This window comes from Aulostomus chinensis, chromosome 14 (assembly GCF_037954235.1).
Source record: "Aulostomus chinensis isolate RoL2024-O1b breed Wild chromosome 14, RoL_Achi_v1.0, whole genome shotgun sequence".
In the NCBI taxonomy this organism is placed as follows: domain Eukaryota; kingdom Metazoa; phylum Chordata; class Actinopteri; order Syngnathiformes; family Aulostomidae; genus Aulostomus; species Aulostomus chinensis.
In genome coordinates this window covers 18709512-18732465 of record NC_141333.1, presented here as the reverse complement: position 1 = coordinate 18732465, position 22954 = coordinate 18709512, and the positions used below count along the sequence as shown (strand labels likewise).

General features: G+C 39.3%; 1 protein-coding gene across 4 annotated transcripts in view; it reads left to right on the top strand.

Annotated features, from left to right (window-relative positions):
- Positions 1 to 22954, top strand: part of slc44a5b (solute carrier family 44 member 5b) — a 48325-nt gene that overhangs the window by 15117 nt on the left and 10254 nt on the right. For 2 of the 4 annotated variants that reach the window (XM_086224009.1, XM_086224007.1), the window contains exons 2-15: positions 7754 to 7802; positions 12584 to 12657; positions 15103 to 15187; positions 15423 to 15507; positions 15641 to 15754; positions 17798 to 17858; positions 17939 to 18062; positions 18516 to 18548; positions 20395 to 20478; positions 20703 to 20815; positions 20987 to 21118; positions 21312 to 21411; positions 21521 to 21613; positions 21728 to 21815. In XM_086224009.1, coding sequence (XP_086080135.1) covers positions 7754 to 7802; positions 12584 to 12657; positions 15103 to 15187; positions 15423 to 15507; positions 15641 to 15754; positions 17798 to 17858; positions 17939 to 18062; positions 18516 to 18548; positions 20395 to 20478; positions 20703 to 20815; positions 20987 to 21118; positions 21312 to 21411; positions 21521 to 21613; positions 21728 to 21815 — 1235 coding nt within the window. The remainder of the gene's footprint in view (positions 1 to 7753; positions 7803 to 12583; positions 12658 to 15102; positions 15188 to 15422; positions 15508 to 15640; positions 15755 to 17797; positions 17859 to 17938; positions 18063 to 18515; positions 18549 to 20394; positions 20479 to 20702; positions 20816 to 20986; positions 21119 to 21311; positions 21412 to 21520; positions 21614 to 21727; positions 21816 to 22954) is intronic. The other 2 variants (XM_086224011.1, XM_086224010.1) reach the window with 1 other exon arrangement.

Here is a 22954-nt window from a genome sequence, read left to right as displayed (position 1 = left end):
ACTGGAACAGTAGAAACATAGTAATGACATTTGTGGTTGCAGTGATACTAGTAAATTACTGTTACTGCACTATGTTTCATGCTTTTAATCTGTAATAACCTAATATTATTAATATTATTATCTTTATCCTCAAATGCATGTGACTTTCAGGGGGAAAAAAGGATTTTTTTTTAAACTGTGGTTCCTGCAAAAATATTTTCTGTGAAAGTTGATCCTTACTATGGCAAGGTTGAGTACCACTGCTGTTCAGTATGTGACTGGGACTGTACAGGGAAAAATTAAAGATGAGCAGTTTGAAAGGAATTATAATAATGATGAGTGCAGTTGTGGGGCTATCATTTTATTCTGCCAAGTGCTGTAGTGTGAGACTCTGATGTATTGCCTGCTTCTCCACATATAAATGTTCAATTCATTTTTTAAAAACTTATTTAAATGGGCACAATCTTTTTTTAGTATTGAGCTGTTAGATAGTGCATGACTTCACTTAGCCCCTCCCTCTCACTTTCAGATCAACTCACCAGACCTGTAACTGTAGACAGGCTTCTATCATGTGATCATGGGGCTGGAAAACTCAAAATTCTTCCTCTTCTTCTTAAAAATCCTTTAAACCCATTTGTAAAGATTTATTTCTTTGTAAGTATGTTTTTGCGTGTAATATTGGTTTAAATTTTGTTCGCATTCTATATATTGTGTTTCTTTGATTTTTGTATGCTCTGTATTCTTGTGTGTTTTTATTATTTAGTGTGAAGCACTTTGGAGCTGCTGTCTTGAGAAGTGCTTTATAAATCAAATTTACTTCCATGTATTGCTTACCCCCTGCAGCTGTGCTTTGATGTAAGCTGATGTAATGCAGCCTGCTGGGATAAAAAAAAAAAAAAAAGCAGCTGAATGCAATTGAAAACACAAGTCAGAGGGACAGTTACATTCTGTCAGTACAGCGCACCCACTTATTGCAATCAGGATGCCAAACTTATAGTCGAGAGATGCAGGGATCCACATCTTTTCCGTTCCTATTCTTTCACATTTTTTTCAGTTCTGATCTGATTGCAACACACGTCTTGCCAATGCAAGTGATGATGCAGATTTGGACTATTATCATTATTATTGTTGTTGTTGACTTTATGTTCAAGATTATATCATGAGGCTATAGTAAAGTACTTAGTACTTCTTATTTAAAAAACCCAAAATATACATAAATGCAATACATATAAATGTATTCCAGAGCTATGTATTTGTACTGGATTAATTGTTATTTATTACTGCGGGTTCATGATCCAGTGCGAACTTAGGAATGGGATATGGATATTTATGTTTATCAACCACAGTGGTGCAGTGGTTAGCACTGTCTCCTCACAGCAAGAAGGTTCTGGACTCGGGCACGTGGGTTCTCTCGGGGTACTCCGGCTTCCTCCCACAGTCCAATGGAGACAAGGTTATTTGGATACTCTAAATTGACTGTAGGTGTGACTGTGAGTGTGAATGGTTGTCTGTCTCTATGTGTTGGCCCTGCGATGGACTGGAGACCTGTCCAGGGTGAACCCCACCTCTCGCCTGAAAGCCGCTGGGATAGGCTCCAGCCCCCCCGCGACCCTTGACAGGATAAGCGGAGGAAAATGGATGAATTGATGGATGTTTATTGGCACCATCATTCCAATATCCAATCTGTCAGTGGAACCAGTCGAGTAACATCAGTATTCCCATCCAATTCTGGTATTCCAGAGTCGATATCCCATCTCTACTTAATTCTTGGTATTGTTTGTGACTGTGCTCAGGGGCTCAGTATTAGTCAAGAGCATGGTTCCCATATTGTACACAGATAACGGTTGTGTGGATAGGATGGAAAGGAGGATGGCTCAATGGACTGTTTACTTGTGTTTTTTTGCTTCTGGAGAAGCTATTAAAGCACCTTAAACACCTTACTATCTTTCCTTCCTGCACGTCTGTTCCCTCAGCATTGCAACGAGGCACTGAGTGATGTAATTTATTTTACCCAAAATGCATTGACGCAATTAAATTTACATTACAATATGTATTTAACTATTTTACAAATTGATAACCAGGAACTATTCATTTTTCACGGGCAGACATTCTACCTTTTCAATTATAAAAACAAATCTTGTCAAAATATTAAAAAAAAAAAAACACACACACACACACACACTCACTCACACACACACACACGCATACCAGAGGAGAACAATGCCAGCTGGCGGCCACAACACAGTGTGTGGGGTGAGTGATGAAACAGAAACTGCAAAGAAAAGAAAAGAAAATACATACCTGCATAAGTCATTAAAGCACATTAATTGCCTTCTGGTCTCTCCTTCTTGCACCTCTGTTCCTAAACATGCAAAATAAGAGTAATGACATAAGGGAACACTGACTGAGCTGCACAGGGTGGACTGAAGTTGTATAAAATGTACCAAAAAAGTGGAACTAAAACTTATTTAACCGTCAAACAACTCAAAACAGCCTGACAACTTAACAGTGTCCAACAGTAAACAATATGCCTCAAAGATTTCAACGTAAATGGCCAAATGTTCAATAGCACAGAAAATTTTCCACACTCCATTTACCTTCAGCATTGCAACACAGCAGTGTGAGAGGTAGCAAAACAGAAACGATAATAAAGTGCATTTTAAACTCCAGTACACATAGATATATGAAAATAATCAACTTATCACATATAGGAATTATTTATGATGCTCATTTGTGTTTAAGCACAGCTCTCTGATTAGTTTATTGAATTACAGAGTAGCATCCTCTTACACTCAATGCCAGTTCTCTCAAAATGCTGCAGTGAGCACCTGGTCCTGTGACACTGTGTCCTTGGCTGAGGAATTCACAAACTTAAACTAGAACATCTCCCTTTTTAGACCTGAAATACAACTCAAGTGAATGGCTTTAAGTGACAGGATAAGGAAGGTTTGTAACAGTGAGGATGGGAGTCAGTACCTGAAGTAAAGTTTACCACAGTTTGATGGGAAGAGAAGCTGAATGGTCATAATAACACCTTCAGGGCATGTTAGGAATGTCCCCATGATTCAGTCGGTGCACATAGTCTCATTTAGTCCCAAGATATCAAAGTAGTCTGAAGCTGTAACATCTGACTCATGTTCTCCTCCTTCTGCCACAAGTTATACTCCTTTCTTTGTAAGAACTGATAAATAGAAATGTAACAGTGCCAACTTAAATTCAGTTACATTTCTTGTCCTGGGACTTACTTTTGCTTTGAAATTTAGCTTAAGGACACCTCATTAGTTATTGATGAGCAGAATTGTTGCTCAATTCTTTTACTTGAATTTATTTTACTAGGGGCCCAGAGAATTGGCATCTCTTTTCTTTAGACTATGTTCCCTGAGGTAGCAAAATACAGAAGGCAAATGCAAACATGTTTGATATTCAGAGCACATGTAAGAGATGTCAGGAGAAACTGTGAAAAGAAAGGAGTTCCAGTGGACAATTGTATTAAGCTCAGTGTGCTGCTGCTGCTGCTGTGTGTGTGTGTGTGTGTGTGTGTGTGTGTGTGTGTGTGTGTGCGTGCGTGTATGCATATACATATATATATATATGTGTGTGTGTGTGTGTATATATATATATGTGTATATATGTGTATATATATATACACACACACACACTGTATATATATATATACTGTATACATACTGTATATACTGTATATATATATATACAGTATGCATATATATGTGTGTAGATATATGGATGTATATATGTGTGTGTGTATATATACACATACGTATATACATACATACATATATATACAGTACATATATTCTCTCTCTATATTTATATATATTATTATTATTATTATTATTATTGTATACAGACATTTGTGAAAACCTCCCTTTCTGCTGCGTGAAGGAATTTCACCCTGCTAATGGTGGTAACTCAGTCATTCAGGGATGCAGAGCTGGTGGTTTGTGACAAGCAGCTTCTCAGCTTGCCTGTGCTGAATCAGTGTGTTTCTCAGCAGGGAAGGGAGTTTTTTTGTAGGGAAGTATTGCACTACAGGGTTTTTGATAATGCCTCTGTGGCTGATTTACATATATTAACTGTGTCAAACAGTGTAGAATTATGATCACTAAGCTTACATACTATGTATACTGTATATGCTGTTGCCAAATTATAAGGGACGTCTAAATAAACCAACAGTGAATTAACATTCTCCTTTCAAGAGGTTTCAGATGTTGTTGTTTTTATTAATGCTACACTGATCTTGATAATAGGCAAACACTAATGAAAATAGCTGCACTAACTTTGAGTCTGATGTGTGGCCAGTATTGTACTACTTGACTTTTTGTACTTGTCTCTTGTGACTGCTATTACATCGCTACTCTGTATTGAAGGTAAAAAAACATTGGATTGGTGCATCCCTAGATGTTATGTTTGATTTATTCTTATAGCCAATTTAAAAAGTGAAATGTGTTATCCCATTCAAAGCTATACTGCATCATATTTCTATGAAAAAATAATTAACCTTACATTCAAGCCCTCACCAAATGAGTCTGTACAATGCTCATGAGGCTCATCAACATAAATCACATCTTTCTGCATCCCACACTAGATGATGTTCTTGTACGTAATGACGTTCCCAAACTGCAGGGAGTAGGAATACTGTGCATGTTTTTGGCAGAGCTGGGTACTACCGGTTAACTCTCTGCTAACTTAAATGTAGATAAATAATTATATCACACAGCTCTTTGCAGCTCTCAAATGTTATCGGATCATATTCCAATAGTGAAAGGAGTCACTAGGCTGATGCTCAGAAGAATCCAACCACTGTTTTACAGCCCAAAGAGCATCAGCAGAGTAGGCCACTGCCAGTATGTCTAATGTGGATAAATAATTTAATTGTAAAGCTCTTATAATTTTCCAGATGTTAGCAGAGTCAGATTAATTGAAATTATGACAGTGACATTTCATGGGTGTTGTGTGACGCACAACACAATTTATTCACCGTTACAGCCAAAACTAATAAACTGAGTAGGTGACAGTGGAGAACTACTGCTTGATCTGTACTGCTCTGAGATGTGTTCCTAATAATTTGTCATGAATTCCAATTACATGAATTAGAATATGACAGAATATGAGAATGTCTCTGCTAATGTACTCCGTACACTGCATTGGCTGGATCTCAATGGAAGTTTGTAATGCATTTGTTAGAGGTATAAAATAAGACTTCATTCTCAGCCATGTGTAAAAACTTGTAGCCTATAAAGAACATTCCAACCTCTGTATATGTGTGTGTGTGTGTTTGTGTGTGTCTGTGCGTGCGTGTGTTTGTGTGTGGCTTTATTAATTACTTTGTTAATGTCTAAGACATTAACTACAACAATGGTGGTTCAGGAATTCAAACACAGCCTGCTAGTTTATTGCTCACTGTCCATGCAATGGCGAACAGACCAAAAGATAGATTTAAGATATTGTGTGGGTCTTTTGCAACAAATCACAACGGCCATGTTCATTTAAAATAAATAATGTATCACAAATGGCAACAAGATGGCTTTTGCTGCATCTGTTAGTATGCAAGTTCCCACTTTTGCCACACATGAAACGCATCAATGCAAATTAGTGACATAAAAGATATGATGGTCATATGTTATGGGTTAGCCTCCACAGACAACACAGGCTTCAGACAGGGATACGGGGTAGATATAAATATCTTCGGTATCTTTATAGAAGATGGCATAAACATTTTTGTTATATTAGCAATATAGGCATTGTATATTACTACTCTTTCTATTTGTAAACTACATCAATTGTCAATAGAATGTTGTTTTATTTAAGAAAATCAAGGACACATGCATTACTTTTTTTATGCTGCTTGTCAATATTTCTGGTTTGTACAAGGTAGTATGACTGGACCATTATTGGATGTGGAAACAGTGTCTTGTAGGTGTTTGCACCAGTATTTGCTGAGGGACATAACACCATCCAAATGACATTAGCTGGGTATCTTTTCTTTGGTTTCGGTCTGTTATTTGCTTAAAAAAATTCAGAACACATAATTTTGTTGCACATTCAGAAACGAGCCCCCAGATTTGCATGTGCGTAAGTGTATTGTAGTCATTCCTAACATCTTTAGACAGAAGGCTGCCTTGTACATCTCTTGACAGGATAAGTATGGGAAACAGGCAGATGGGAGATAGGCCCACTCATGCTTCTACAAAGTCTGCTCCAGCTGCTTGAAGATATTATGTTCCATGTGTGATGATTAATAGGTGCTCAGAAACACATCATACTTGAGTTTTAACTGGGAAGAGACTGTATTTCCACTGAAGAAGCAGCCAACATCAATGAATGTGCAGCATCACACCTGCAAGCACGCAGAGTTCCAGCAACTAAGGCGCAGTGATAACTGTGCAGGGTCAAACAGGGTTTCCTCACTGTGACCCAGATAAACTGTCAGCCCTGAGAGCTGTCATTTCTAAAATGTATTTTTCTTAGCAACATTATTTTTGCTTATGCTAGGCCTGACATAATAGTACAGTAGCAGTAGGTATCAGCAATAAATACTTCCACAAAAGCAAAAGGAATTTTCAGTGGATTATCTGTAGTTTTATTCAATGGAATTACATGCAAACTGTCATAAAAGCACGTACAAAATATGCCATGATGGTGGTGATTGTGAATAGTAAAAGGGTTAGGGTTAGCTCAGCAGTCTAATGAATTTGCTAAATTGAACCTTTTTAGTTATGGTTTTTGTTTAAATAGGTTGTTAACAATTATCAATGATAACGATTTAAACTGAAAGAAACATTTTGTGGTGTTTTATATTTTAACTGAATCACGCAGGCCGAGCATAGCCGGAAACCTGCACTGTGAAATGATCTAAATCCAGGGTGTCAAACATTTGGTGCACATGCCACAACCAGCATGGCAAAAGGGTCCAATCTTGCCCACTGGCTGGCTTACCCTGCAAATTTCGTAGAGGTTTCTGTCATTATTTCAATCATCAGCAGCAGTACAAATGAATCTGAGTATTTCTGTCCTAAAACAGTTTTGGTGGAATTCTATTGCCAAGGCACAAACAAAACTTATTGTTTTTGTTTTTGTTTTGTTTTGGGGTTTTTTGGGGGGGGGGGGGTAGTGCAATAACGTTCCTCCTCAATAGTTTTGACTTTAGATAATATGGTGTGATGATACCAATTGATACACATTTTAGACCTATGGAAAACCAACAAGTTGCTTGATTCATAAAGAAGTACAAATACACAAAGATGTACAATATTTGTGTAGTTTTCAAGCTATTTTGTGGCTTTTGCAGAGCTACCTTGATCTATAAACTGTAATGCACATGTAATATTGGACTGTAAAACAGAAACATATAGGCATTGCTCTTATTTTTCTTTAGATGTTTCAGGCTGTGCACAATTTTTTTGATGGTTCATTTGATGTAATAGTTTTCAGAACGTACGTCTTTTCAACATTGTTCTTACGAAGTTAGAATGCAATGGTTTTACTGGTCAGGCCCTCTTAACATAAACTCAAGTGGTACACGGCCTGTGACAACCCTGGCCTAAATAGTCAACCAACTGAATTGTACATCTGACACTTTGCTTGAAGTGTTATTTCTTCCGTCCCTTTTTGCTCTCCATTTTGCTTTTGATTCTAAGCTTTCGAACCAAGCTTTTGTCTCAATTCATTTTGCTGCTGTGTCATCTATAACTTTAATCCTGAATTCTTCTGCACTCATATATTCTAACCTCACCATTCTCTACTTGTCTTACAGGTGAACCACGCAAATTTGACCCAAACTTCAGAGGGCCAGTTCACAACAGGTAATGCATACTCACCGTCACCACACCTTGCAGCTGTTTGCATCAAATAATATATATCTTTGTCATCCCTGAAAGCCATTAAAAATGAGATGCATGATTGTATTCTACCTTGATTTATCACAGAGAGGATTTGGGGAAATTATTTTATGATTTGGTGCAGTGATCCTTTAACAACACGTCCAACAAGTGAATCATTTATTGATTTTGTCTATTATATAATCTTTCTGGCACGCGCGCGCGCACACACATACACACACACAAACTCCTGTCAGAGTGCAGATAGATTGATCATTTGTCAGACTACGTTAATAAAGATAGAGGCAGAGTGCTGGCAGCGCTCGCCACCACACAGATCAATGGCCATAAGTCAAGCTGGTGGCTGGATGACACACATTAACCAGCCAGTAACACCCAGAAGAGTTGTAGTCCCAATACCATTGTGGTTGTTGCAGGAGGGATAGTGTTTTTCACCCAGCAGCACAGCAGCACGTCCTCTGATGGACTGCAGCCCCGGTGTTTGCCTCAGGAGGGCTACAACTCTATACACATTTAGTTATGTGGGACCAATTGACTTCCTTTGAAAATAGAATACAAAAGAATGTCAGGCCACAAAGTGATATACACAACTATAAACTTGAGGATTAAGTTTCTCCCTCATTGTGATTTTTTCAGTCTTTGTGGTTTCTGTTGCACAATGCAGGGAGAAATTTTGCAATGTAGCAAAACCGCTGAAGGGTGTCACTGCAGGCTTTTTTTGGGGGATGATTTAGTCATTTTTCTGTAGCCTCTTATCTTTTTATGCTCAATGTCAGTTTGTCAGGCCGCTGTGAAGGCATGTTTCAGTCCTCCTGTGTCTCTTTATCCCACCCTCTCCAGTCCATTTCACTGCTACAGTTGGGTAAAAGCACCAAGGATTCTTTGATGTTTCTGTGGCTCAGAGGCTTTTTCCTAATGAGAAGTATGAGAGAAAAGACTCAGCACTTGTCTTATTTTCCATGTTTTCATGCAAGCTCTGTGAAGTGATCTGTGGTTTTTCAGCAATTTTTGAAAGGTCAAACACAGTTGGACCCTTTTTTAATTGAACCTGGCTTAAGCTATAAATAATATACAGTAGTTACAACAACAAAAAAACCACGATCAAAAGAGAGATATATGGAGAAGCCGCTAATGAGTATGTGTTTTCCTGTGTTGTGATGATGTTTATAGTGTTCTTTTAGTATGGTCTATTACCTTCAAGGATGCCACATTTTTGGTGGCACTTGTTTGTCTGACTATCAGAAGGATTACACAAAACTATGATGCTGATCCCAAAAGTGGCGGAAGGGGGTAATATGGTTCAAAGGCCAGATCAATTATATAGCCATCTGATGGTGACATGACATGTTCTTTGTACACTTATACTATATTTATACTTTTTATTATACACTTGCACTCCTCCGTGTCCAAGGGTCAAGTGGACACTGTTTGGGCTGACATATTACTCACATGAATTCATACATACACAGTGTATAGCCCAATTCCATTTGAAAGACAACAGGAAATAATTTCAACCTCATCTATGAATGAAGTGCAATAGAGCTCTTAAATTCTCTTCTTTTATGCTAAATGCTTTGCAGACACCATGGTCTCAGGGCATACAATATAAACTGGTTTTGATCTGCACATGGTGGTATCTGTTCCATTTACCACTTGTATGTTGGAATCAGAGCACTCCTTAGCATAGGTGACACATGCTCTACAATTTACCTGAACACCTCCATATTTGCTGACGCTGATCTTCTAAATGTGATGTCCTTTCCTGTACAGGGCATTTGTTTCAGACTCATGTCCTTCTGGTCCCTGCACTCTCCCCTGAGCATAGCGGGCCATTCAGAGCTGGTTTTATTGAAGATCGCACAAAGAAACACAGTCCTTGCTTTATTAAAAAGGTGCAGCAGGCCGGATCTGTCCTGCGGGACACCATTTGAATACCCCTGGCCTAGTTGGTCATTCAGATCCATGACAAAGTTGGTCAGAAGTGACATAACATATAGTAAGTATGAGTTCATGCACAGTCCAAATAATATCAGGTTTTACCTTCTTATCACTCTATGAAACAGCAACACACCTCGATGAGAGTGAGGGCCTGCACATTTCTGCTTGCAGTTTTAATTAGTGCCTGATCTCAAAAGCTTTTGGTTTGGCTGAGTTCAACCTCTACAGAAGTATGCCCTCTCTCAGTACCTCCTTATTTTTAATGTATTCTCACAACACAAATGTTCTTAAATCAGATGTTGTCTCACATCAAAACATATGGAACCTGATCAAAGGAGCCTTGTGCGAATCAGGAAAGCAAAATGGCCTCAGTTGGTTTTCATTTGGACCTCTTGGCTCTCATGACCATGAGAAACATCTTTTTGACCTTTTAAATATTTCTTGTTGTTTTTGTGTGATATAAAACAAACTGACTGACTGATCACAGTCTGTGGGTGCCACATTGTATCATTCACACTAAAGTTTCTCATGGCTGCCAGCGCTGATGTTGTTTTCTTGCACTGCTGCCTGTACAATACAGAAGCAGGCCAATGATGTGGTCCCTGTCTTCAGTATGATGTTTTAGAATCAGACCAAGTTGGGCAAATAGATTTGCATTTTGTCCATTTTTAAGCTCTAACCAGAGGTCCATGTGGCCTACTTTCTGGAGATTGAATAAAGCGGACTGGTTTCCATTTTTCTCACTTTGTCAGCTGCTCCTTCATCACTCACCTTTGCATGCTCCTAAGGTGACTTTGTACTGGCGCAGTGGTGCTTTGTTTGCACTTTGACTTAACGATGCCGTCTTGTCTATATGAAGGAGATGACAGTTATACACATTCGCATTCCCATGGAGGGGAAGCAAGGTCAGCTTTGGAGTCCCACCCCAAGTTCTCGCCCTGTAATCACAATGATGTGTGCCTGAGTGATATCTAACTCAACTTCACTCAAAGAGCAGAAAAACGGGCATTGCCATGGCAACCCAGGCAGCTCTTCCTTTTGTTCATTTTGATTGAAACGAAATGCAATGCAATTGTCTCCCCTTGTTGATAATATCCACAATATCAACAACTGCATGGCTATTAGCGTGGCAGGCTGTTTTTATACTCCTCAAATGTAAAACTGTCTTCACCAGGCAAAGATTTGCCCTCTTTCCCTTCCTTTCTTTTTTTTATCATTTCTGAAAAATAATTTCTGTGTTTTCAGACAATCACACCTTTTTATGTGTCACATTCACCACGCCTTATTTCAAATGGACATAACCTTCAGTTGATGTTTGGATGTTTGCCTGAAGATGCGGAGCAGATGGGCTCTGGATCATTTATTATCAGCTCCAAATGCACCTTTCAGCCTCTAAGTGGAGATATCACATTTTGAATTTGCTGGTGTCTGCAGTCTCTAGATAAGGATGGTGATAATGGAATAATCTTATTATGAAATGAGAAACAAGGAGAATTAGCTACCCTGTGAGGACGGGAAGGATTTTCCAGTGTATCCTACATAATGCTCACTTCAGCAAACCAATCAACCAGAGCAGCTTGTAAACATAGATTGCCAGATTTGCAGCAGTTATGAAGGCAGACCCATAAAAGTTAGATCATAATTGCAGCTGCAATTTGGTAGGGGACAGCTGACCCTACATCTAAGAAGCCACACAGATGTAGATGTTTTGTGTGTTTCCTTATTAAACTATGTTTAATTAATCTGTTTGCATGTTAATTTAATACAAAAATGTCAATTTTAAGTATTTCAATTGTATGGGTTGCTGTTGTTTGCTTTGCTCGTAATCAAATGATCTTTGGATGCTGAAGAAGCACGCATCTGTGCTGTGTTTGTATAAAACCATGTAACCATGCCGGATGCAAATCCAAGACAATTTTACCCCAGATCACACTAGAGGATGATTGGAGCTTTTTGGGCTCTGATTCATCCAAGAATGACAGTCTTGAGGGCTATATATCCTCCTCCTCCTCTCAAAAGAGTATTTTGAGCTAGGTTCTGGTACCTGAAAACAGCACTACAAGCTTGAGATAATGAAGGAAGAGATTTTGACATATTGAAGGAAGACGGAATGAGGCGCAGTTCTTTACATCACAAGTCACTTAACCATCAAAATGATGTGGAGGGAACTGGCAAATGCTAAAGTGGTTAAACTGCATTTTTTTCCCCTCTGGGTGGAAATCATATTATCAGCTTTTCCAGTACTGTATACCATTTACTTTGACTTTGAAAAAATACAAAAACAACAAACTCGATAGCTGCAGTCTTTGAATCCCCATCAGACCTCTCTGAGGTTAGAGACAACTGAAGTCACCTGAAGTACATACCAAGAAGGTTGTCAAGGCAATCCTGTTGTCTAAGTGGAAACATTGTAGCTAGAATGCAGCACCAGTGCCCATTGTACTTTTATCTTTGTTTGCCCTTGCACTTGATAATCAGGAAACATTTTGTTGCAGGTCACATGTTTAACAATGAACACTCAAAAAGAAAAGAAAAGAAAAATATTTATATGTATATGTGTGTATATATATATATACACACATATACATATATATATACACACACACACACACACACACACACACACACACACACACACACACACACACACACTATTAATTTTATAACCTTTCTGGGATGCTTCCAATGAGACCCTGTGCTAAATGTACAAAGTAAACCACGATGTTGATTTGGGCTTTCTGTAACTTACGACTTGCTACCTTCGAGTCCTGTGTTTCTAAAATACTCTCACTTCTTTTCTTTCCCAGGAGCTGCACTGATGTGGTTTGCTGTATTATCTTCATTATCGTTATCCTCGGCTACATTGCTCTGGGTACCGTGGGTGAGTGTGACGCATTATTCCCTTTAACATCCCATAAAGTTTCATAATCACACTCAGATATGGACATACATAGGAGTGGGTTCACTGGGCATCTCAAAGAACACCATGCTACTCCTTGTCCAGGTGCATGTCAGTGTAACAAGGGAGATGTTGCTCCCCATGCTCTCAAAGTTCAACCCATCATCTGTCCTGACATTGAAGCTGGGAGGTTCTGGGATAGTCAAAGGGTCAAAAACCAAGCACACAGCTCTGCCACAGTGCGGAGGCATGAGCTGTGAGAGAGTAGTGGTTTTACCAGACTGATTTCCCTGCTGCTGTTAGCTTCCCTGCTGCAGGAAGCAGCTCCATGCTTTTTCTTCCTCCTGGCCAGGCAGCCTTTTGTATTCCCCCTCTCAGATCCTGCCACACACAACTGCTGATGGCTTTCTTCCTGGTAAATGTTCCAAACATTCACCAGAAAAAATACAGAACTGATGCAGATGGGGGGCCAGCATGCCTTCGAGGCGGGGTGGCTGTCTGGCGGCTGGGAGTCGGTGGTTCGGTCCTTGCTTCCCCCGTTGGCCGTGTCCAGGTATCCTTGAGCAGGATACTGAACCCCTTATTCCTCCTGATGGCCCTGTAACAGACTGGTTACCCATCCAGGGTGAACCCCGCCTCTTGACCAATATCAGCTGGCATAGGCTCCAGCTTCCCCGCCAACCTTAAAGGATAAGTGGTGTAGAAAAAGGATGAATGGATGGATGCAAATGGATAGTTTTTTTTTTGATGAATCCTGAATTGTTTGGTCATCCTAACTCATGATGGGTTAAGTAAATGACAAAATTCAATCTGACCCAAATAAAGAAATAGTAAAATCCCTCACTCCAAGTCCTGAACAAAAAGAAAAGTTAGTCAGCAACACTGCAGTGACAGACCTGAATTAGCACTGTCACCACATTTTTTGAATTGAGAATTTTGGTGTGTGTGTGTGGGGGGGGGGGGGGGGGGGCGGGGGCTATATGAGGTCAAGGATAGTGCAGTGCAATTTTCCCCTTTTGAAACTTGTTTTTCCTTATATGCTCAAGGTTGTGGTCTAGTTGTGTGGTAGCACAGTCTGCTAATCCTGTCTGCCTGTTGGGACAAATAATCACTTGTCTGTGGATAGCATAGAACAGTAATTGCAAGTATGTATCTTGGTTTGTGTTTTGGACAATTAGTGTATTTAACAAAATCTTCATTTACCTTAAACATAATGGCTGTGCACCTCACTATTTCCTTGTGGATTATACAACAAAATGTCTGATGGTGAAATGTGTGGAGGAGTTGAGAAGTGCAGCCCCTCCCGAGAATGGGTTATTCGTTTAATAAATGGGAGTACATGCAGCATATACAGAATGTCTCACTCTGGTGGTATCTTGTTAGTGAAGCTGTTGATTCCCCTTGACTTTCAATTCATTCAAAATTCTTTGAAGCCATCTCGTTCTACCAAGCATGAAAGAGAGGCCAAAGTCTTCAGAATCAGTCCTCCTGCTTATTTATTCTTTTTCTTTTTCTACTTTCCTTTTTCCCCTCTGCCACCATTCTTAACCTCTTTCCTAGTGAGCGCGCTTGACGTGTTACATTTTTTTTATCTTTTTCATAATTGTCCTCACCATCATAAGGGTAAAAAGAAACCGTGTTGCTGTCAACAAAGTCCTGTCCCTTTGCATTGTGTTATCAGTGGAGTCACATCTCAATCTGGGCATGAGGTGAACTCACTGTTGCCCAGTAATGTAGAAGAGCAGGAGTCAGTGGATGTGACTTCAAGTAGACGCTTCAAATAGACTCTGACAATCTTTTTTGCATAATTTTTCAGCTCCATCATCCTTGTTGTGTCAAAGACTTGTAGACTGCCTTTGTTGTGCTGCTTCACATTCAGCCCTATTCCTCATTGACTGGCAAGGTTAAAGGCCTCGAAGAGCGTTGTTCTGGTTGGGCAAGCAAATTAAACACAAGAAATTGACTTGGAGGGTTATGGCTAACAATAAATTAAACTAGATTGATTTATTTTGTTTGTTTGTTTTTTTCCTGCGCAGATGTTTCCTTTCAATTAATGTGTATGCATGCAGTCCTCCGAACTAAATCTCCATTGTAGTCTGGCTAATTTTGTGAGTAATTTATCATCTGTAATGCAGAGAGAGAAAGAGAGAGACATATGCCCTTGGTTTGCACCCACAGCTATCAGGAATCTTATTGCTTTATACAGGATATTTTTCAATTCAAAGGATCTAGCTATTTAGATAATGATAATGATAGTTTAATCATGATGCACTATAATTCCTCTTGGATAACCCCACAGCCCTATTGACTATATTTACACACAGCATGTCCTGAAGGACAGCTGAGTGACTGAAAATTAACTGTCAGTGGTCATGTGTACCTCATAAATAAGAATCCATGTTATTCTAAGGGTTATTGTGTTTGTAGCCTGGATCCACGGTGACCCCAGGAAGGTCGTCTACCCAACAGACAGCCACGGTCAGTTCTGTGGCCAGCAGGGGACTCCTAATGCGTGAGTAAAAGAAAAGAAAATAAAACAACTGCTCCAAAATAGTTCTTTCACTGAAATAATTATGCTTATGCTTTCAATCCGTGAAGAGATAGATTGTGAATTATAGCAAGTTTTACTGAATAGCAAATGTGTAAATGCAGTCCACTAAAATGTTGCTCAGCTATTGGCTGGTTTCTTGTCTTTTAAATCCCTCTAATCTGACTCCTCTTTTTGTTTCTATCATTTGTCTCCACAGAAACAAAGCCATATTGTTCTACTTCAACATGTTGAAATGTGCCAACCCTGCAGTTTTAATTAACCTCCAGTGCCCTACAACCCAGGTAACACATTGAATGAAACCCCTTCCAGCAGCATATTTCACATTGCTTTATATGTTTCTCCTACATCTCTTCCACGCTTGATTATGCAAGATTGATGGGCTCTCTCATTAAGAGGATGTGTTGCCTCCTCCAGCTCTGTGTCTCCAAGTGCCCTGACAGATTTGCTACTCTCCTGGATGCGTGGAATACCAGAAACTGGGAATATTACGAGCAATTCTGCAAGCCGGGCTTTAAGATTGGCAGTAAGGTGAGAGAGTGGTTAGATGATCTGTTTTGTCCTCTTGTTAATGAGTATTAATTTCTATGAACACAATCTCTCCATCGTAAACTAAGACTGTACATATTATTATGATGTGTTTATTATTATGATTGTTATGAAGGGACCAACACATTAAGATTCAGTACAACAAGGGTTCATTTTCATTGGGAAGCTTAATGTTGAATGTTTCTGTCCTGTCATTTTTCAGCTTCGGATGTGTCATTTGTTTCATTCTATCTGTTTTAGTACAGCCTCTCTGAGCACAGCCCAATCTCAGTAAAATGAGTGGGAATGGCCTTCTGTTCACCAAACTCTTGTGCTGTTTCTCAAATGGTCCTAGTTCCCTATTTGAGAAGTGGTTCTTCTGACTTTGATGAATTTATGTGCTTTCAAGTTGTAAAAGACTCAAGAATGTTTTTGCTTAGCACTTACTATCAACATGTCGAGAGCTGTTCGCAGTATGTGAGTGACAATGAAGACCAAATGAAGTTCCTTCATTCGCATTTTGGACAAAATGAGTGCTAAACTAATTTTTGTACAGTTTTTTCTCACCTTATGGAAATGCATATCCCATAGTGTTAGAACGTTCACTCACAGTCACAGTCACACAACTGCTAGCTGCTGGTAGCTTCTTCCAAATTGTAATCAATAATGCTGATAGTGGATTTTTGGTGACGGGCCAGTCACGTAAGTGGATGATATTACATATGGCTGGATATCTGAAAGGTGGCACAGTGGTGCAGTGGTCAGCACTGTGGCCTCACAGCAAGAAGGCGCCAGGTTCCAGCCCCGGCTCCAGCACGAGATCTTTCTGTGTGGAGTCTCCATGTTCTCCCTGTTCCTGTGTGGGTTCTCTCCGGATGCTCTGTCTTCCTCCCACAGTCCAAAAACATCAAGAGGGGACGAGGCTGATTGATACTCTAAATTGACCGTAGGTGTGACTGTGAGTGTGAATGGTTGTCTGTCTCTATGTGTTGGTCCTGTGATGGACTGGTGACCTGTCCAGGGTGAACCCCGCCTCTCGCCCAAAAGCTGCTGAGATAGGCTCCAGCCCCCCCACCTACCCTTAACAGGATAAGCGGAAGAAAATGGATGGATGGATACCTGAAAACTTTGTTTTATTTCAATCACATGAAATATATATCAACGTTATTTTATGTAATTTTATAAAAACATATCTTTTGTTTAAGAACACATTTAATTGGGGGAAAGAAAAACTTTTCTTTTAACAAGTCTGTAAGTCTTATTGTGCCTATGAATTTTAAGACCTCCTAACTCAAAATCATTGACTTTTTCAGGATGTGATTGCTTCATTACCATTCTCTTTGAGGCCTTTTCGGCATGTAACCTCCTCGTCCTTCCCTTCACATACTTATTTCCAGGATTTCATTTATACATCCAAATTAATCTGTCCTCACAGCTTTCATCGGTTTTATCTGTACAGTCATAATAATGAAAAACTCATTTGAATATGATTTGAGAGGCAGGCTGAAGTCAGCTTGCAGCCACTGATGCATATCACAGCCCAGTTTTGTCAGCTGGCAGCAGTTCAGTGATGGTGACGTGGGCATGATGGTGTGTAAGATGCAGAGTGAGATGGTGTGTGGGAGCTTCTAACAACTCAGTTATATGTTTGAACTGAATCATTGATTTCCCTTCCCACATCACGTCAAGTATGACGATGTTACATCAGACACCGATTCCTTGTCTCGTTGCACTAAAACCAATCGTAAAGAAAGCAGCTGTGTCTGCAGAAGAAAGACATTCTATCCACCAAAGAAAACGCTGACCAAAAAAAGTAAAATATCATTTAACATGTATGCGAAACTTTAACTTTAACAAAAACTGCAGAGCTAAAATATAGGGCTGAGTGACAGCCAAAATAAAGCTGTGTAACTATTCCATATATAGAAGAGACCAATATGCACTGGTGTATTATCATATACACCAATGAAAGAGCTGTCGAAATATGTCTATGAATGAGTATCATTTATGTGGATTGAATCATTGTCTCTTTTATTTTCCTATCAGTCAGTTGGAGATGTCTTACGAGATGAAGACTGCCCATCTATGATTGTGCCAAGCAGACCATGTAAGTTCATTGGAAACACTGTAAACACTGTAACACGATTAGTCATTTGTTTAAAAAACATTTTTATACATGTGTTTCAGTTCTTCAGCGGTGCTTCCCTGATTTCATTACAAAAAATGGAACGTTAACTGTAGCCAATCAGACCATCTTCAAAGATGGTGCCAATAACAAGAGAAGTGTCAATGACCTCAAAGTTGCTGCCAAGTAAGTCACAGCATATGTTAATCCGTGTAGTTATTTTATGCAAGTTTCATTGGCTGTAGTAAAATACTTTGGATGATCTTGTATGTGTTTTGAAATTGTTATACTGTCACTAGGGCTGCTGCCTCTGCACCCAGAGAGCTCTGGACAGATATTGCAGGGTAGGACGAGTGGGCATGTCCCTGATGCCCACGAATGTGTTCAAACACATTCAAAATCCTGTGCATGTTTAGTGCATGAAAATACAGCGTTCCTCCAAATTCAGATCACAGAGCTTCTGGTACGCTTATCAAAGATGCTTTGGCAATGTATGCCTTGAACAAACTCCGAATACGCTGCGAAATCATGTATTTCAAGTGGTGAGCTGCTGTACATGATTTACTTTGCTGTGATCAGCTGTCATTTGCCCTCAGTTACATGGAAGTATAAAGTCCTTTAACACTTTTCTTTTTGCAGCCAAGTAACCGCCATGCAGCAAGGACTGGAAAGGTCTCAAAAATGATTTATTTTAGCTTTTTTAACTCCGCCTCCACTCCAGCCAGTAGCTTTGTTCGACTAACCCTCCCACCTGTTCGTCAAGACCAATCTGCAATACTAAAGAGAAATTAAAACAGATTATTTCATCTATCTTTGGCATAACCTCCTAAAATGAGTGTAAACTGCTATGTGCAATAACTGTTGGGGAAAATAGAGGGTGCTGCAGTGACCCCTGGTGGTTATTATGTTTGCTGCCTCGACCTACAGTAGATAGCAGCACAAGTGCGCTGGCTATGATCAAAACTCTGGCCTGTGTAGGGGTTTTCAGTGACCTTTATGCAGCTGACTTAGAGCTCTTCCTTATTTGGTTGTTTCCAGTACTGTGTTCAGTATTTTATTTGTCCCAAATAAATATCAGTTTGACCCCTGTCCTCTTCCTCCTCTGTGTATTTGAAGGATTCATCTTAGTCATCATAGGGTTAAGACCTACTGTAAGACTTTGCTGCAGTGGTTTTGTCCTTATGTCGCTGCCAGTCGATACTTGAATATATGTTCAGCCATCCTTTCCACTTAATCTGTCAAGTAGAGTATTTTTATCTGAATTTAGTCTGTGGAAAATCACTGTTATTAGACCCTAATTTTAAGTGTTTATGAGCACAAACAGCCCACATAACAATATAGATTAATTAAAAGAACTCAGCCATCAATAATATGGGATTTAACATTAAAACTTTCAAATAAGTAAAGTGTACACTCTGCAAATAAAGCACTAGAAGCCGAAAGAATGACCCAGAATCCATGCCAAAACGAAGATACCTTACCGCTTTATTGAAAGAAACTGAACGCTACTTTAAAAGGTTGACAACTATTAAATTTGCTGAATTATGTGTTGCCACTTTTGTCTTTGCGCAACATGAGTTAACATTTAAGTAGATAAAAGTTGTTATTTTGATATCTAAACTATATTTTGATATAGGTCGTAAGTGAGAGATTAGAAAGCAGTGCTATGTGAGTATTTGCTTCCCTTTACTCTATGAACAAAAACAAACTAGTTCTTGTTCTAACACATTCATTTCACCAGATGGTCTGCATCTAGAAACATGCCACTGCACCATTAAATTTCATACTGTAGAGCAGTGGTTCCCAAACTTTTTTAACAGCTTGTACACTGCAAAAAAGATTCAGCCTCCATCTGAGCACGCACTCTACTTCCACATTGGAGCAAGTTCCACCAGTGACTAGGCTAGCACTGCTAATGCCAGTCCTAGTTCTATTAAAAAAAAGAGCAACTTATTGGTTGCTAAAAGGCCTTCTTTTGTTTCCTGACCTAGGAAATGGACACAGTTGACGACCCACCCATGGCCCTACTCTGCCACTAACTGGCTAGTGCTTTATGCCTTTAGATGTGTGGAGTGAGATAGATCAGTGCCAGGGCCAGTCAGAAGAAGAGTAAGATGGGAAAACATTTACTGGTTTATTTTTGATGGAGGATTTTTCGAGGATGCAGGTTTTGTTTTTTGTTTTTTTTTTAAATCATACCTCCTGACGTAACTGTACGTACCCTTGGGGATACACTTACCCCGGTTTGGGAATCATGGCTGTAGATTTATTGCTCATTAGTGCTTTAGTAACACTGCTATTTCTTTGACATTAAACAAGCTGTAGTTTTATCCTCACCCCATAACCTGAATAGCAGAGCTGAGATCATCAAAAGCATTTTATAACTGTATGTGTGCAGAGATACAGCATCAAAATGTTTTTGACAAACACTAGTTAACAATGAGACCTACAGCACCACTCTGTTCTGATTAATTCTCTTGTCATCTCTCCGATATCACTCCTTGGTTCTCTATAACAGAGGTATCTCTAGTCTGCTGAATGCCAAAGAACTTGGCATGAGGATCTTTGAGGATTATGCAAATTCCTGGGACTGGATCCTCATGTAAGAACAGCTCTTCTTTGTGGTCTTTTTCATATTTTACTTTTCTTTATTGATAACATGTTGTGACCCATCAGTTAAACTAATGATGTAACTGTTGCAAGTTTGCAGAATAGGATTCACATAGCACTAGACAAGATACATTTGACATAAACCTGTGTATTAAATGCCACATTTCATTTGCCAATAATAGCCAAGTCAAAGTATTTAAGTGTGTGTTGTTGCAGTGGTCTGGTGATAACCATGGTGGTCAGTCTGCTCTTTATCCTGCTGTTGCGCTACACTGCTGGTGTGCTCCTGTGGCTCATTATCTTTGGTGTCATCGCTGCTATCGGCTACGGTGAGCACACACCATAGACTTTTACACACATTGTCAGTGGCTCCGGTGAACATTGCACATATAGTTTACATTCCTGTCACATTATGACCAGTTCTGCTCTCGTGACACCATATATCAGATTTGAATGTGTACTAGGTTTTTCTAGCTTAATCCCTGCTTTATGTCTCACAGGCATCTTTCACTGCTACTGGGAGTACAGTACTCTGAGCGGGAAGCCAGGCGCTAATGTCACCATCTCTGATATTGGCTTCCAGACAGACTTCAGCATTTACCTCAAGCTCAGCCAGACGTGGTTCATCTTCAGTATGTTGTTTGTGCATGCATGTCACACTTTGTATTTCACTGCAGTAGATGAACTTCTTAACCCACATTGAATGTTGTTTCTGTTCCGTATACCATGGACCAAAAATGTTTTTACAAAATGGGTAAGAAAAATGTAAATGCTTTACTCTATATGTTCACTGACTAATGATTAAATTTTTCATTTGTTCTATAGTGATTTCGCTCTCTGTGATTGAGGTGATCATTGTGATCATGCTGATATTTCTGAGGACGAGGCTGCGTATTGCTATTGCATTACTGAAAGAGGGCAGCAAGTATGTATGGATAGAAAATTGGAACCCTTAAAATTGAAAATGTGTGTGTAATGCTCTCTTTTCAAACATACCATGTAATTCCAAAATACATTATGTGTCTTCTCTCCAGGGCTATCAGCTACATCATGTCTACGCTCTTCTATCCTGTCATCACCTTTTTCCTTCTGGCCCTCTGCATCGCTTACGGGGCTGTCACAGCAGTGTATCCTTCTGGTACTCGATTACAGTACAGGAATTCTACTTCTCTGCAAGTTTATGAGACATTGCAAGACATTTTTATTGAACTTTGTGTCAACCTTAACTCGTCCACCATCAGCTTTTTAGCATCGTCTGGTAATGCAGTCTACAAGGTCACATCTACTGACGATAAATGCATGTATGCTAACCTCACATGCAATCCTAAGGTTAGCCCCACCGTCTCTTACACTCTTAAGTGCTTTTACTGAATTCACAAAAGGATTGTGCTGCCTCTGCACCCACTAAACGTACAAATAACACAAAAAGGACCCCCTGTAATTCAGTGCTCAAAGCCACATGCAGTTAGAGTGAAAATACCAGCATCTTCAGAGTGGGTTATGGTAATCATAGTGCATTTTTAAAATAAGATGAGTTTGATATTTGAAGCATTTTTGATGAAAGTATGAAGGGGTTTGTTAAAAAACATACAGCAGAAGAATTAGGATAACCATCTCAATGTTGGATACACATTCTCAAATTTTGGTTGAGTGTCTTCCAGATGTTTGGTGACTCCACATTGTTTCAAATCCAGGTATCATCTTATCATTTAATTAGATTGTTACATATTTAACCCCAGTTTCACAAATGAACAGTTGTTTTATTGTTATTATTATTGTTACTATCTTCAAAAGCCAGTGAAACACGTGCCTATGTCATTTTGTTCCATCGTGTTGGATCTATTGATTTTCCTCTGCTTTAAAGTATGCCATCTTCTTTTACAGTCATTTTTACCTGGAAAACACCAAAGGGCACTCACAGTGTTTTAAAAATGTATTAAGACATAAATACAATTTCTCTCCTAAGGTTAAATTCATTGCTTGATTCTTCAAGTATGCCTTTGTACTTCATTGGTCAGCACATCATCAGGAGATTCATTTATTTTCTCCTCCTCTTCGGCATTGCTCTGTTTTTGGCGAACATCCAATATCTATAATTTTTCACATGAATAATTGCAGTTTGACAAAAAAAAAAACAGGCCAAACTTTACACCTGGCTGCCAAAATGTAGGTGCATGTTTTCACAATAACATCATTACAGCAATATTTTGATAAATCGGACCTTGAGAAGGGATGGATGGGGACTACCAACGATGCACGGTTCATAGTGCTCTCAGTGACAGCAGTCCATTCTTTGTGATCTCACCCCTCGGTTCTTGTTTACATAAAAACTCTAGTGCCCTCATTGATTTCTGTAATAGTGTACTTTCATTTTTTTTTCCACCACACCAAACTGTAATCAGTAGATCTCTGAATGCAATATAACTTCTCTCCCAGTAAGAAGTGGGTCCTCTGGGAGACTTGTGAAT